This window comes from Staurois parvus, unplaced genomic scaffold (assembly GCF_062004578.1).
Source record: "Staurois parvus isolate SC_StPar_1 unplaced genomic scaffold, SC_StPar_1.0 ptg001041l, whole genome shotgun sequence".
Taxonomy (NCBI): Eukaryota; Metazoa; Chordata; class Amphibia; order Anura; family Ranidae; genus Staurois; species Staurois parvus.
The window spans coordinates 277501-292447 of record NW_028318837.1 but is presented as its reverse complement, the minus strand read 5'-3'; the positions used below and the strand labels follow the sequence as shown (position 1 = coordinate 292447).

Sequence of the window (14947 nt, the reverse complement as noted above, 5' to 3'; positions counted from 1 at the left end):
GGAGATCACTGTCCACAAAGAGGAGATCACTGTCCACAAAGAGGAGATCACTGTCCATAAAGAGGAGATCACTATCCATAAAGAGATCATTGTCCACAAAGAGGAGATCACTATCCACAAAGAGGAGATCACTATCCACAAAGAGGACATCACTATCCATAAAGAGGACATCACTATCCATAAAGAGGACATCACTGTCCATAAAGAGGAGATCACTGTCCACAAAGAGGACATCACTATCCACAAAGAGGAGATCACTGTCCACAAAGAGGAGATCACTGTCCACAAAGAGGAGATCACTGTTCACAAAGAGGACATCACTATCCACAAAGAGGAGATCACTGTCCATAAAGAGGACATCACTGTCCATAAAGAGGACATCACTTCTGTGCATCCCAAAATCAAAGGGTAAAACTTGAAACGATTCATTCCAACCGAACAAAAGTTTTTCTTTCTACACTTATCTTTCAAAGGAAATGTGTCAAGTCGGTGATGGCTTCATCAAATGCCCCGAGGAACATTATTTCAGAACTGCGAACCTTTTGATCAATAATTTGAGCGTCTTTGGGGAACATTATTACCGGGATTGTGTTTAGAATTGATTTCAGCTACATTGTGTCACAATGAAGTGATTCAAGTTGCTTCTGTTTGACACATTGTTACAATGACTGTCAGCATAGTACACAGATCAGACCCGACTCATCACCTTTGTCTCAGTTTGTCTATATCGTGGGAGGGGTTGTGTAATCCACAGAGAAAAACCAGAACTTCATAAACTGAACCCTAGTGCTAACTTTAACCCCTGTATATAAAAAAGTCAGGTGATCATTAAGAAAAAGCCATATGATTGTTTTTTAACCATTTGCCCTCCAGAGGATGTTCCACCCTTCCTGACCTGGCCTTTTTTTGCGTTACAGCACTGCGTTACTTTAACTGACAATTGCGCGGACATGCAACACTGCACCCAAATGAAATGTATGTCCTTTTTTCCCCCACAAATAGAGCTTTCTTTTGGTGGTATTTGATTGCCTGTGCGTTTTTATTTTTTGGTGCTAGAAAAAAAAGACCAACAATTTTGAGAAAAAAAAACAATGTTTTTTACTTTTTGCTATTATATGTCCAGTAAAAAAATTTACAAAATCAAATGTTGTCATAAATTTAGGCCAAAATGTACTCTGCTCCATGTTTTTGCTGAACAAAATCCCAATACGTGTCAATTTATTGGTTTATGTGAAAGTTATAGTGTTTACAAATGGGGGTATGTATACTGGGCTTTTTTTTGTTTTTTACTAGTAATGGCAGTGATCAGCGACTGCGGGACTGTGGGGGGAACTGACTTGGTGTCACTGACATCCCCAGCAACTGCGGGACGGTGGGGGGAACTGACTTGGTGTCACTGACATCCCCAGCAACTGCGGGACGGTGGGGGGAACTGAATTGGTGTCACTGACATCCCCAGTGACACCAATACAGCGATCAGTGCTAATAAAAAGCACTGACACTGTACTAATGACACTGGGCATGAAGGGGTTAGAATGAGGGGCGATCAAAGGGTTAACTGTGTGCTGTTTACATTGTGTCCTGTGTTAGTGCTTCACTGTAAGCACACTGCTTTGCGCGGCTACTTTACTAACAGTTCTCCCCCCTCCATCACAGATCCTTGGCAATCACCGGCTGGGACCCGGTGATTGACAGCCGCAAATGGCAGCGTGGGTAGGGCGTGATTTTGCACACAGTATTTCTGCTAAGGGGGGGAGCTAAAGCAGTTAACCTGAGCAGTCCACGTTTAATATATATGTAAACCCTCACCTTGTAAAACAGCCCATTCCCTTTAAAATGAAAGACAAAATGTGTGTATTTTTATATAAAAATGATAAATACCTTTTTTTTTGGTTTAGTGATCACATTGTGTCAGCAGGAGGCAGAGAAACAGCAGGACACTGATCTTCCCAGTGAAAAGCTGTGCATGGGGGCGTGTCAAACCAAGTCTGGCCACTGGAGGACAGGCAGGCTGGTCTCCCAGCACAGCCAGAAAACGGATCACGCCGGGATGGATGTGCTTCTATGCTTAGTGTGGTCAGTTTTTAATAGGAAAACAGAGGGACTGGCAGGATTACCAGGGATTTCAGACAATGGAAGCAATACAAAGGGAACAGGAGACTTTTTAGGTGCTTGGTACAGCAGGCACATATCAGGAATATGAAATGTTGGGTTTACATACACTTCAAGGCCAATTTCAACAGGTTGCCATAAAAAAGTATCATAAACTCATCCTCTGTTTCTGAAAATGCTTGTTCCCTGGCTGTCAAATCCCCAAATGTGGTACTTTCTGGTTCCAGAACAGACAGTGGGATCTGACCACAGTGAGTACATGTTATAGCTCAGTGACTCGTGAAGCATTGAACCCCAGGTACGGGGATGGAGGACAACCATGGCCAGGGGCGGACAGACCATTTGGAAACTCGGGCACTGCCTGAGGGCCCGGGGTCAGTAGGGGGCCCCATGAGATGCCCCTGCTACCTTTTTCATAGGCTTTTTTGAGTTTGGGCAAGGACACAGGGGCCCCATGATCCCCTATTGCCCAGGGGCCCCATGAGTTGTCAGTCCGCCCCTGACCATGACACCTTGCTCTCATTACAGGTCCTCCTTAAGCCATGTGTTCCTGGACATTTCGAGGGACTCGGTGTACTCCGGCCATATGCCCGGCACTCCAGACCTGGACAAGTTGCTCAATGACGGGTCTCCACCATATGGACTCACAGCCATCACGCGGTCCTAATGACAGCTGGCATGAATAGCGTCCAAACCTTCCGTCTACATTGGTACGGCGTGTATCTGGCAAGCAGCTGAATCCTGTTCCCGTCTTGCTGGAACCTCCGCCAATAACACAATGTTCCACTGAACAAACCTGTAATGAGGGAAATGCTGGCCCTGCCATAGCCAACGTCTTCTACGTTGTTACCACATCCAGGATTGTCATCACCATCCAGCAGCTTCACAGCATCAGTACATAAAACAGCCTTGAATTCATTTATAGTTTCCTTCATAGGTCAAGACGTCTCACCATCAATCCCTGAAATCTGTCTTTATACTCGGTGGCCACACACCAGCTGAAAGGTGAAATCAGGCTTCCAGTGTGAGCTACTGCTCTGTGATAATGAGGGTAATGAATCAGCGCTGTCTTTACCTGCCCGCCCCCCACTGTATTTCCACTGTCTGTATTTTTTTATCTTGGTTCAATAAGTCCTCATCCACACTAGACGTTGTGATAACGCTGGTAAAGTTAGCTGTGTAAAGTCACATTAAAAAACCGAGTTTTTCAGCTTTTTTTTTGTGTTTTTGCATTAGCGTTTAGCTGCGTTTTCCCGCGGTTTTCTGTGTTTGCAGGTTTTTTAGCATTTTTTGGGGGTCAAAAAACATCCAAAAACGCCAGTTTGTGATGTTTTACCATGTTTTGCTGTGTTTTTCAGCATTTTTAAGCGTAAGTCCTCATGCATACTTGACGTTTTTACAGCGGCTGTTTTTGGCTTTTCCCATTTTTTTCTACAGCTAGTAAACTCCGCAGCATGTTATCCTAGGTGTCCATACACACATAGACTGGAATCAACGTTTTTTGGCTGGGAAAATCCCAGGACTAGTGGGTTCCTAGAGGAGTTGCAGCAGAGAGAACCATGTGGGCGTCACCAGGGGCGGACTGACAACTCATGAGGCCCCCGAGCAATAGGGGATCATGGGGCCCCTGTGTCCTTGCCCAAACTCAAAAAAGCCTATGAAAAAGGTACCAGGGGCATCTCATGGGGCCCCCTACTGACCCCGGGCCCTCGGGCAGTGCCCGAGTTTCCAAATGGTCAGTCCGCCCCTGGGCGTCACCAGCATGGTTATGTTCACTAGTATGCCAGAAAGCAGGGAGGGGGTGGGGCAGTAGGTGGAGTTTACAGAACTGCACACTAAACAGCTGTAGAGTTCCGCAGGGGTGGAGGGATCACAAAGAGGACAGACACGGCCAACCCCTGCGGAGCTCTACAGCTGTTTAGTGTGCAGTTCTGTAAACCCCGCCCCCTCCCTTCTTTCTGGCATACTAGTGACCATGACCACGCTGGTGACGCCCATGAGGAGCTCTCTGCTGCCCTTAAGACCTTCGACACACTTTTCCTCTATCACAGAGCATGTAGATGTGTGTTTGACTTCAGATCCAGGGGCGGACTGACCATTTGGTAACTCGGGCACTGCCCGAGGGCCCGGGGTCAGTAGGGGGGCCCATGAGATGCCCCTGGTACCTTTTTCATAGGCTTTTTTGAGTTTGGGCAAGGACACAGGGGCCCCATGATCCCCTATTGCCCGGGGGCCCCATGAGTTGTCAGTCTGCCCCTGTTCAGATTGTGGATTAACCCCTTGTCCAAGGAGGTACTGTTATAAATGTCATGGTATTCAAGGGGCTCTGAGCTTTTCCAGGCTGGAATGCCCGATAAACAGCCGATCAAGTACAGTCCAGTGCTTGACCTGCTGGAGGGAAGTGCAGGGAAGACTTTAGATGTCTAAGGGCTCCTTTACACTTGCGGTCAAGAATGGTAAAAGTAAGACAGTAAGCTGCATTTTTACTGCCCCCCAACCCTTTACCTGAAAAAAGCAGCCTGAAAGCGTTGCACACATGTTGATTCCATCGCCAAACACAACCCATTCAAGTGAAAGATGTCACACTGCAAATGCAGTGGTGTGGTCTGTACAGGGTTAAACCAGTATATCCCCTCCTCACCACCCATCATATACCTCTAAACAGCAATCAACCACTGGTTGCTTTTCAGAGGGGCGGCAAGGTTTGCCACATGTGTTAATACACGCCTGATGTTTCCATAAAGGGGGGTTGAAACCTATCAATGATATCATGTGGGGGGCTTGACAGCCTCCTTATGACAGCAATAACAATGAGAGAGAATGTCACCAGCACACCGAGGATCACCAATAGTCATAGTCACATGCCTGATGAAGGGATCCTGCGAGACTCCGAAACGTTGCCTTGCTGTAACTATGTGATCTTTTATTAAACCTTTTGGACCCAAATTGGTGATCCTCGGTGTGCTGGTGACATTCTCCCTTGCTGATTCAGTTCGGTTCCAGCTGACGGGGGGGGGGGGGCTATGACTAAATGATGGCGGGAATCTATGTTTATGGGGGGCTCTCATATATGGGGTGGACTCTGATGTGATGGTAGGCTCTCATGTATAGGGGAGACTCTGATGTGATGAGGGGGGGTCTAACACTGTGATGAAGGGATTCTGTATTTATGTGTGGCTCTCATATATAGGGGGGACTCTGATGTGATGGTAGGCTCTCATGTATAGGGGGGGTGTTTGACACAGATGGAGGTACTCTGCAGTAATTGGGCGGGGGGGGCACTATCATGAGGGAATTTTGATGTGATGGGGGACTGTGTCATGGGGGTACTCTGGCGTGCTGGCAGGCTCTCATGCATAGGGGGGACTCTGATGTGTTGGGGGGACTCTATTATGGGGATACTGTGATGTGCTATGGGACTGTGTTGATGGGGGGCTCTGCTGTATAGGCTAGACTTTGATGTGATGGTATGCTCTTATGTATAGCAGAATCTCTGATATGATGGGTGGCCTCTGACCCTGTGATGGGGGCATTGATTGGGGGGGTCACTGATGTACAGGGGGGGACTCTGATGTGAAGGGGGGCTTCTGATGTGAAATTAATTTTATGTGCCTCGTCCAGGGGCGGACTGACCATTTGAAAACTCGGCACTGCCCGAGGGCCCGGGGTCAGTAGGGGACCAGTACAGTTCTGTGCAGGAAAAAGAATGGAGCCTGTTCTACTTTTTATTTCTGCAACCGGAACGCATTGATGTGAACACTGACCACCATATCACTACGTTCTGTGCATTTTGGATACAGAAGAAAAGCAACTGAAATGCATGGAGTGTGAACTGGCCCTAAAAGTACAGAAAATCTGCAGGCGCCCCAGCCTAAAATTTAAAAAAATGGAAAGTTACTTATCATTGGGAAACCTGAGCCTGGGACAAGGCCAGGGGCGGACTGACAACTCATGGGGCCCCCTGGGCAATAGGGGATCATGGGGCCCCTGTGTCCTTGCCCAAACTCAAAAAAGCCTATGAAAAAGGTACCAGGGGCATCTCATGGGGCCCCCTACTGACCCCGGGCCCTCGGGCATTGCCCGAGTTTCCAAATGGTCAGTCCGCCCCTGGTGCCATGTGTCATGCCTCTTTCAGCACCTCTGAGGAAGAGATGACGCTTAGTCTCAAAAAGCGTCAGTTGCAACATTTGCATGACCGATCTTTCACTATCAGTTTTAACCCCCCTGGCGGTATTCCCGAGTATAGTTCGGGGTAAAGTTTCAGCACCACAAGCGGTAACCCCCCCGAGCTACACTCAGGAATACACTGCAGCATTGCTCCAGGATCCCTCCATCATTTACCTTGTCCTGAGCTCCCGCGATGTCCCTCCTGCAGTGTCCCCGGCATTGTCCTCCGGTGGATGCCGGCATCTGTCTTCCAGGTTCCGTTCCCTGCGACGTCGGGACGTACGGGGGATGGAACTGGTGGAAAATTTGAAAATGACAAAAAGTGACATTCACTAAATACACTAAAATCACATAGTATAACATTCCTGTATCAAACCATTTCACATACATTTTGTCCCGAGTGCTTTGTCCGGCGCCCTGCCTGCATTTTTACTGTTCTTTCTGCCTGGAAACTGAGAAACGTCCATGGCGTCCAAAAAGCGTCCCTTTGAGGCAAAATCGGTTTTAGACCAGCTAGAGAACAGCGATAGTAAATCAGAACCACTTGCAGGATTGAGTGATAATGATTCGTGGGGGAAATTCCTCATCAGACACTGAAAACGATTCTGCGACTTTGCTCAGTGATGTGCGAACTTGGCGCTATATTTCACATTTCAGTGTTTTTGGTTTGATTATATTATTGAATTAAATTTATTATTATTATTATATTATTATTTTTTATGATTGTTTATTATATTATAATTTATGATTTCGTGTTTCAAATTTTATCATCCCCGGGATGTTTACTAGACTCTTGTTCCGACAGATTTCAGTGAGTTATTCCTAAATATTACAGCCTACAATAAAAAAAACAACATATTTCCATGCAAAAAAAGTACTGCTTTGAGCACAGAAATGCTGACATCATCAGACCGCTAGGGAGGCTACAACCCTTGCTACCAGCAACCTTTTATAAATGGCACCGGTAAACAAGAGGTTAATTCCCAGCTATGCCATTGAATATCTAGTCTGACGCTTTTCTGGCGACTTTTACAGCAGAGTATTTCTTTTGTTTTTCAGGTGAGAAATGCAGAAGCTTCATCACACTCACCCCTCCAGCAGACCGAGGTAACATTTTCTTTTCTTTCTGTATTTGATTGGTATTTGTGTGCTGTCGCTTTTCTATTTTTATTTTGAACCTTTTTTACCCTAGGTTCACGCAGCTTGCGTTTGAGCCGTTTCTGCATTGCGTTTTTGATGCGTTTTGTGTTTTTTTTGTTTTCATTTTTCTTGTTGCTAGGCAGATTTAAAATGCAAAACGCATCAAAAATGCATTACATGCTTTTCTGCAGCGTTTCCATTGAAGTCTATAGAACCAAAAACGCAACTTTTTGTGTTAAAAAAGTCCCCAACCCATTCAAAAAAACGCACCGGGTGAAAACGTAGAGGTGTGAACATGTCCCATAGGAAATCATGTTAAATGGACTGTACTGCGTTTCTGCAAAGTGCAAAACGCTGCGGAAAATGCTTAGGTGTGACTGTAGGGTTAGGCTGACTTTATCCCTGTGAAAAAAAATAGATAAATAAAACTTGGTGAGTAATGAACACGGGAATGAGAGTCTCTTGCAGCACCGGGGTTCTGGGAACATGAGATTGAGAGTCTCTTGCAGCACCGGGGTTCTGGGAACACGGGAATGAGAGTCTCTTGCAGCACCGGGGTTCTGGGAACATGGGAATGAGAGTCTCTTGCAGCACTGGGGTTCCCGGAACGCAGAAATGAGAGTCTCTTGCAGCACCGGGGTTCTCGGAACCCAGGAATGAGAGTCTCTTGCAGCACTGGGGTTCTGGGAACGCAGAAATGAGAGTCTCTTGCAGCACCGGGGTTCTCGGAACCCAGGAATGAGAGTCTCTTGCAGCACCGGGGTTCTGGGAACACGGGAATGAGAGTCTCTTGCAGCACCGGGGTTCTGGGAACATGGGAATGAGAGTCTCTTGCAGTACCGGGGTTCTGGGAACACGGAAATGAGAGTCTCGTGCAGCACTGGGGTTCTGGGAACACGAAAATGAGAGTCTCTTGCAGCACCGGGGTTCTGGGAACACGGGAATGAGAGTCTCTTGCAGCACCGGGGTTCTGGGAACACGGGAATGAGAGTCTCTTGCAGCACCGGGGTTCTGGGAACACGGGAATGAGAGTCTCTTGCAGCACCGGGGTTCTGGGAACACGGGAATGAGAGTCTCGTGCAGCACCGGGGTTCTGGGAACATGGGAATGAGAGTCTCTTGCAGCACTGGGGTTCTGGGAACACGGGAATGAGAGTCTCTTGCAGCACCGGGGTTCTTGGAATACGGGAATGAGAGTCTCGTGGAGCACCGGGGTTCTGGGAACACGGAAATAAGAGTCTCTTGCAACACCGGGGTTCTGGGAACACGGAATGAGAGTCTCATGGAGAACCGGGGTTCTGGGAACACGGGAATGAGAGTCTCTTGCAGCACCGGGGTTCTAGAAACATGGGAATTTGAATCTCTTTTAGCACTGAGGTTCTGGGAACACAGAAATGAGCGTCTTGCAGCAATGGGGTTCTGGGAACACAAGAGTGTGAGTCTCTTGCCGCACTGGGTGCATGGGAATAAGAATCTTTTGCAGCACTGGTGTTCTGGGAACACAGAAACAAGAGACCCTGGATGCACTGGAGGATGCTCAACACATACTATACTATCGGATTGTACAATCTCATTTAGGTCTGCCAACAACTATGCAGAAAAAGAGCCTGCCTGATTGGATAGACTAGGCAGGTCCTCGTATTACATAGTTGTGATAAAGCTAACACTGAAAAGGAGATTGTACAATCAGATTGTAATGTGTGGTGAGTGTGAGGACATCCCTAAACAATCCATTGCACGTGTATCAATTCAAGCAGGTCCTTGAACTACATAGTTGATATAAAGAAGATTGTATGGTGTATGGTCACCTTTAACTAGAGAGGCAGATTGCCAGTTCGGGAGGGGAATGGCTGTGTAGCTGATTATAACAAACACCAGGTGAGAGAAACCAACACTCAGAGCTTCCAGTCTTGAGCAGCAACCAGATAGGAACAGACCACCAATCTGAGGGACTAACAGTAAAAGATCAATCTTGGATGTCTATAGAACTATAGGTGACAGATAAGCTTTGTCCAATCTATCGGCTTCTACTGATCAGACAGAAATTGTTACATATCGGTGGTCAGACCCACCGCACTCTGCAACTGGTGGGTGGAGGAGGATCAGGTGAAGATGGACTAAGAGGACCACCACAGAGATTTTGTACAAATGAACTGTTGAACCTCTACAAAAAGTTTTTTGTGGGCAACTTATTCTTCCTCCCAGCAGTATCTGCCTTCCTGATAGAAAAGGCCTGTAATGGCATTTGCTGGTCCGCGAGACGATCTGAGGGATGATCTGCGCTGCTCCATTTGCCTGAACATTTATACAGATCCAATAACACTGAGATGTGGACACAACTTCTGCCGGGTCTGTATTGATTGTGTGCTGGATACTCAGGAGGCATCTGGAGGATATTCCTGTCCAGAGTGCAGAGAGGAGTTCCTGGAACGTCCTGCACTGAGGAGGAACATAACATTGTGTAATATAGCAGAGAAAATGTTACCTGCCCAGACTCCACAAGGACCAGCAGGGACCTTCTGCACACACTGCATCCATGCTCATGTTCCTGCTTCCAAGTCCTGCCTGTACTGTGAGGTCAATCTATGTGCTGATCATCTGAGAGTTCACAACAAGTCCCTAGAACATGTCTTACTGGATCCCAGCACCTCCCTGGAGAACCGGAAATGCTCCATCCACAGAGAGCCCCTGAGATATTTCTGCATTAAGGACGCCATTTGCATCTGCATGTCCTGCAGTCTAGCTGGACAACACCGAGGACATTGGGTGGACATGCTAGATGAGGCCTCCAGGAAGAAGAAGGAGAATCTGAGAAAAGTTTTGGAAACACTGACCTCAAAGATTGAGGAAGTTGAGAAAAAAGTTGAGGGGCTTCAAGAAGACTGGAGGAAAATTCAAGGAGAAACAGCTGATTTGAAGCATAGAGCCACCACTGCCTTCAGAGACCTCAGATCATCTGTGGATCTCCTGGAGGAGAAGATCCTGGCTGAGATCTCCCAGCAAGAAGAGCAGGGGTCACACTCCGTTTCTAATTTAATCCATGAGCTAGACGCAATGATAGGTGAGTTGGCTAGAAAAGTGCTTCACATCCAGAAGCTGTTCGATGTGGTGGATCCACTGATTGTCCTACAGGATCTGGAAACCAGTAGAGGTGAATTCTGTGACACTAAACCTATAGATGACATAAACTTGGATATAACTCACAAGAAGGTCTATTCTGCAGATGAGCTGGACGAGAGCCCAGTCATAGTGAAAGTTCAAACTTTATCCCATGTATTGATAGATCTGAAGTGTGGAGTCACACGGGGACCGGCTGAGATAACACTAACTAAAAATGCAGCTTGTCGGTGCATCAAGTTGTCTGATGATCTCAAATCTTTATCTGTATCCTCAAATACCTACTATTCTTGTAGCTATAAACTTGCTATGAGCACCAGGAGATTTTCTGCAGGAACACATTACTGGGAAGTTGAAGTTGGAGGATCAGGAAGTGTGGGGGTCTGCTATGCCAATGTGATCAATGAACAGTGCAAAATTGAGGACAATGACAAGTCCTGGTGGTTGAAGAAAGTTACAAGCTACTGGAAAAGCAACCCATACTTCTCAATCATGCATAACAAATGTACCAGCCATCTACCCACCAGCCCCTCCAGCAATAAAATCAGAATCTATCTGGATTACGATGCTGGGCAAATCTCCTTCTATGAGCTCTGTACCCCGATCCGACACCTGCACACCTTCACCGCCAAATTCTCAGAGCCCCTCCATGCGGCCTTCCATGGCTATGAAACAACATTCAAAATTAACCAGAGGGGAAAAAAATAGTGTCCAGACTGGTGACCTCATCAGTCGAATGTCAAAGTCTTACTCCCCATTTTCACACCAAAGAGGTTGTCACCATCTTTCCACAAGACTCTAGGAATGGTTGGGACCCCAGATCTCATGAGATGACACTCCTGCATTGTCTCATGGGATTTGGGATACTGAGCATTCCCAGGATCTCGTTGGAAGGATGGTGATGTCACCACCTCCTTGGCTCCCCTCACCTTCTAGAAGCTGGGGATAAGATCAATATATGTTCTACCTTTTTCCCTCAGGTGCTTCCTTTTCATTTTAATGTGGTGGTTATAGATGGTGGAGAGGTGCCTGATGTAGCAAGCTAACTTTGCATTCCAAACCTGCCATAACTACCCACCTCCTGAAAATGCTGGTTGACTGGTGCTCATGTTATTCCATTGGTTTTTATTCATTTGAATCTCTGATATGGAACAATTAAGCACATTAGAAAAGTCTGAAAGTTTTGTAACTCCTTTACCACATGCTTGTTCTTGGAATCCTAGTCATGAATCCAGAGGATCCGCATCACCTCCAGGAAACCTGCATTTCAGAAGGAGGAGTTGGCACTGGCAGTCTCTATGTTTCTCCAATGACAGATTTCCTTTGTAGCTCCAGCTATACTCCCTCTTGTTTCACAGTAGGAGATGTCCTTCTAAAAAACAAAAAATCTCCTTTGTAGGGTGGGGATGCTCCAGTTTTGCTCCACAGTAGGAGATGTCCTTATAAAAAAAAATTCTCCTTTTGTAGGGTGGGGATGCTCCAGCTATACTCATCATGCTTCACAGTAGGAGATGTCCTTATAAAAAAAAAATTCTCCAGAGTTCTTCATCTTCTGAAACCGCATGTATATTCATTCTGTGCAAATGTTGCAAATTGATGTTGCAAATTCTCAGGCTACCTTCACTGCAGTTCGAATGTTAATCATTCAAGAAAAAAAGTGTGACTTGGGGAAAATACCCCAATATGGCCACTAGAATGAATTGAGGAGCATTCTTCTTTTCCCTAAAATATTCAGTTCCATCTAGTGGCCATAATGGGGTATTTTTTTCCATTGTGACCATTTTTTATTTTTTTTTTTTACAATGATTGACAGTCAAAGTGCAGAGCATATAGTCGGGGAACATTCAATTATTTTGACCCTCTTCGCACAGATGCAATTTCACAGGAAGAATAGCTCTGCAAATTTTTCATAGATGCACCCCTAGGTGTTATAGCAGACCTAGACCCTATAGGAAACCTAAGCTGCCCTATAACTAAACTGCTGTTTAAACCTCAATAGTACTTGCCTGCCAGCCTGGTACTGAGGTGGTTCTGTAGATCTGTTTTCTGATTGGCTGCCTTATGAGCAGGCTGCCTGCACATACCAGCAGTGGACCGCTATTACAAGAGATTTAGCAGCAGTTTTTGAGGGGTTTTTTTGAGTTTTGATTGTGGGGTGGGAATTTAGTAGCTCAGATGTACATTAGGCTTTAAGTCCATTTTTATAGGGTGTTTTTTTTTTTAAATAAAAATATATTTATATTTTGATATCTCTAGGCCAAATATTTTTCATACATAATCTAGAAAATACCATATTATGGGCGCTAGAGGCAGATGACGGTCATAGTAATTATATAATTTATAGTAAGTATTTCCTAGGATCATCAGCTCCATCTAGTGGCCATAATGCAGTATTTTCCTAATTCTGTCTATTCTGTATGTGTGAAAAGCATTCAACCTGAAGAGAAAATAGACTAATAACATAGTCATAGTAATTAATTTATAGTAAGTATTTTATTTCCTAAGATCATCAGTTCCATCTAGTGGCCATAACACAGTATTTTCCTGATTCTGTATGTGTGAAAAGCATTCAACCTGAAGAGAAAATAGACTAATAACAAAAAATTTGCTCTCCCCCCCCCCCCCCTCCTTTTTTTTTTTTTTTTTTTTTTTTTTTTTTTTTGAACATGCAGTGTCACATGACAAAATGCTCTGCTAACTTTATCTAAACGCACCCCTAAGCTATCCTGTATGTGCTCTTTAGACATTCTCCTATTGCTGAAGAGGAAGTTTGGATTCTGTTCCCATCTTCCTCCCTCCCTTCCTGTGCTCCACTGATGAGAGCAATTGCTGATTTATTTCTTTTAATTCCTATTATGATATTGTGCTCTGAATTTGTTCCTGCTGCTTTTCTAAGTTGGTTATCCAGTGTTTTCTGTTAGTAAGCCTAGACTTGTTTCCATTGGCTGAAATCATGGGTGACGCAGCATGGCCATTGGCCCTGCATGGACCTGGTGAGGTGTTGTTGTTGTTTTTTTTTTTTTTTTTTTTTTTTTTTGCTTTTATTTATTTATTTATTTTTGTTTGTTTTTATTTATTTTTTTGTTTTGCTTTTTATTTTTTGTTTTTGTTTGCTTTTAATTTTTGTTTATTGTTTTTTTGTTTGCTTTTATTTTATTTATTTTATTTTTGTTGTTTTTTATTTTCTTCTATCATTTTGTGTTTTAAGTGGCGAGTACGTAATACAAACAATTCAGCCAAAACTAATATTTCAGTTAGAATTGATTGGATTGGGACTTGCTTACAAAGAGCACAGCAGGTGGGTATGGAATCAGGATAGAACTGGTGATCATCTGCCTGGAAATGAGAAAGCGTCTGTCTCTATACTGCACTGTTCATGTATGTCCGGGTAAAGGCTTCACATGTCCTATGGGAACACATTGTATTCATATAGAAGATGTTATGTGGTCTGTACATTAGATTGTTATATCAATAAATACATTGTCTGCATGTCCAGCCGCCTGTTGTCTATTAAAGCGGAGTTCCACTCACCTGTCAAAAAATAAGTCAGCAGCTACAAAAACTGTAGCTGATGACTTTTAAAATACAGCCACTTACCTGTCCCTCGGTCCCGTGGAGTGTCCCCCGCAGCCTGTTTCACTGGCCGTCCTGTATTCCAGGAGGCCGGCATCTTCAGAGTGGGCACCCGGCTGTGACTGTTTGCGGCTTGCGAGCGAGCAGCGCTGCGCTTCATGAATGGTCCTCTAGTCTTCTGGGACCAATCACATGTCCCAAAAGACTGGAGGGAGGACACCTTCCATTTCCAATCGCCTAGGAGATCGGACCGGAAGTGGGAGCGGGTACCTGTCAAATTCGGATACCCGCTTCCCCCCCCCCCCCCCCCAAAGGTGCCAATCCTTAATGGGGATCGGGGGGAGCAGTCCTTAAAGCGGAACTTCCTTTTGCGTGGAGCTCCGCTTTAACATTGTAGGAAATTTGTTTTGTGAACAGCGAGCTGCTGAAGGACTACAAGTCCCAGAAAGATGCCACTGTTATTTCAGTCTGTAGATTTACTGTAAACTATTGTAGCGCTACCACCGCAGGAGCCGCTTGATCTGATGGGTCCTCTGTTCTCTGCCTTGACTCTGTAAGCACTTTGTCCTCTCTGACACCTATATATATCTTAGCTTGCTGCAAAGGCCTATATCGTCTTACACATTAGTACATCATCACAACTGTATCCACATATAGACATGGACCCCAGACCACTTGACAGTAAGTAAAGTAAGTATTTTATTGCAAGGCAAAAGCAGGAAGGCAATATATGAGAGCAATATCATCAGATAGCAGTGCCACTATGTAAATCTAACTATCAGCAGCACTGGTAAGGAATAGTATAAACCATGAAACATACAAATCGTGAACAGTATAAG

At 45.2% G+C, this 14947-nt stretch overlaps 1 protein-coding gene across 1 annotated transcript in view; it reads left to right on the top strand.

The window, feature by feature from the left end:
• GSG1L2 (GSG1 like 2) overlaps positions 1–14947 on the top strand; it is an 81454-nt gene that overhangs the window by 21100 nt on the left and 45407 nt on the right. Inside the window, exon 2 of the mRNA XM_089657911.1 lies at positions 7339–7386. Coding sequence (XP_089514037.1) covers positions 7339–7386 — 48 coding nt within the window. The remainder of the gene's footprint in view (positions 1–7338; positions 7387–14947) is intronic.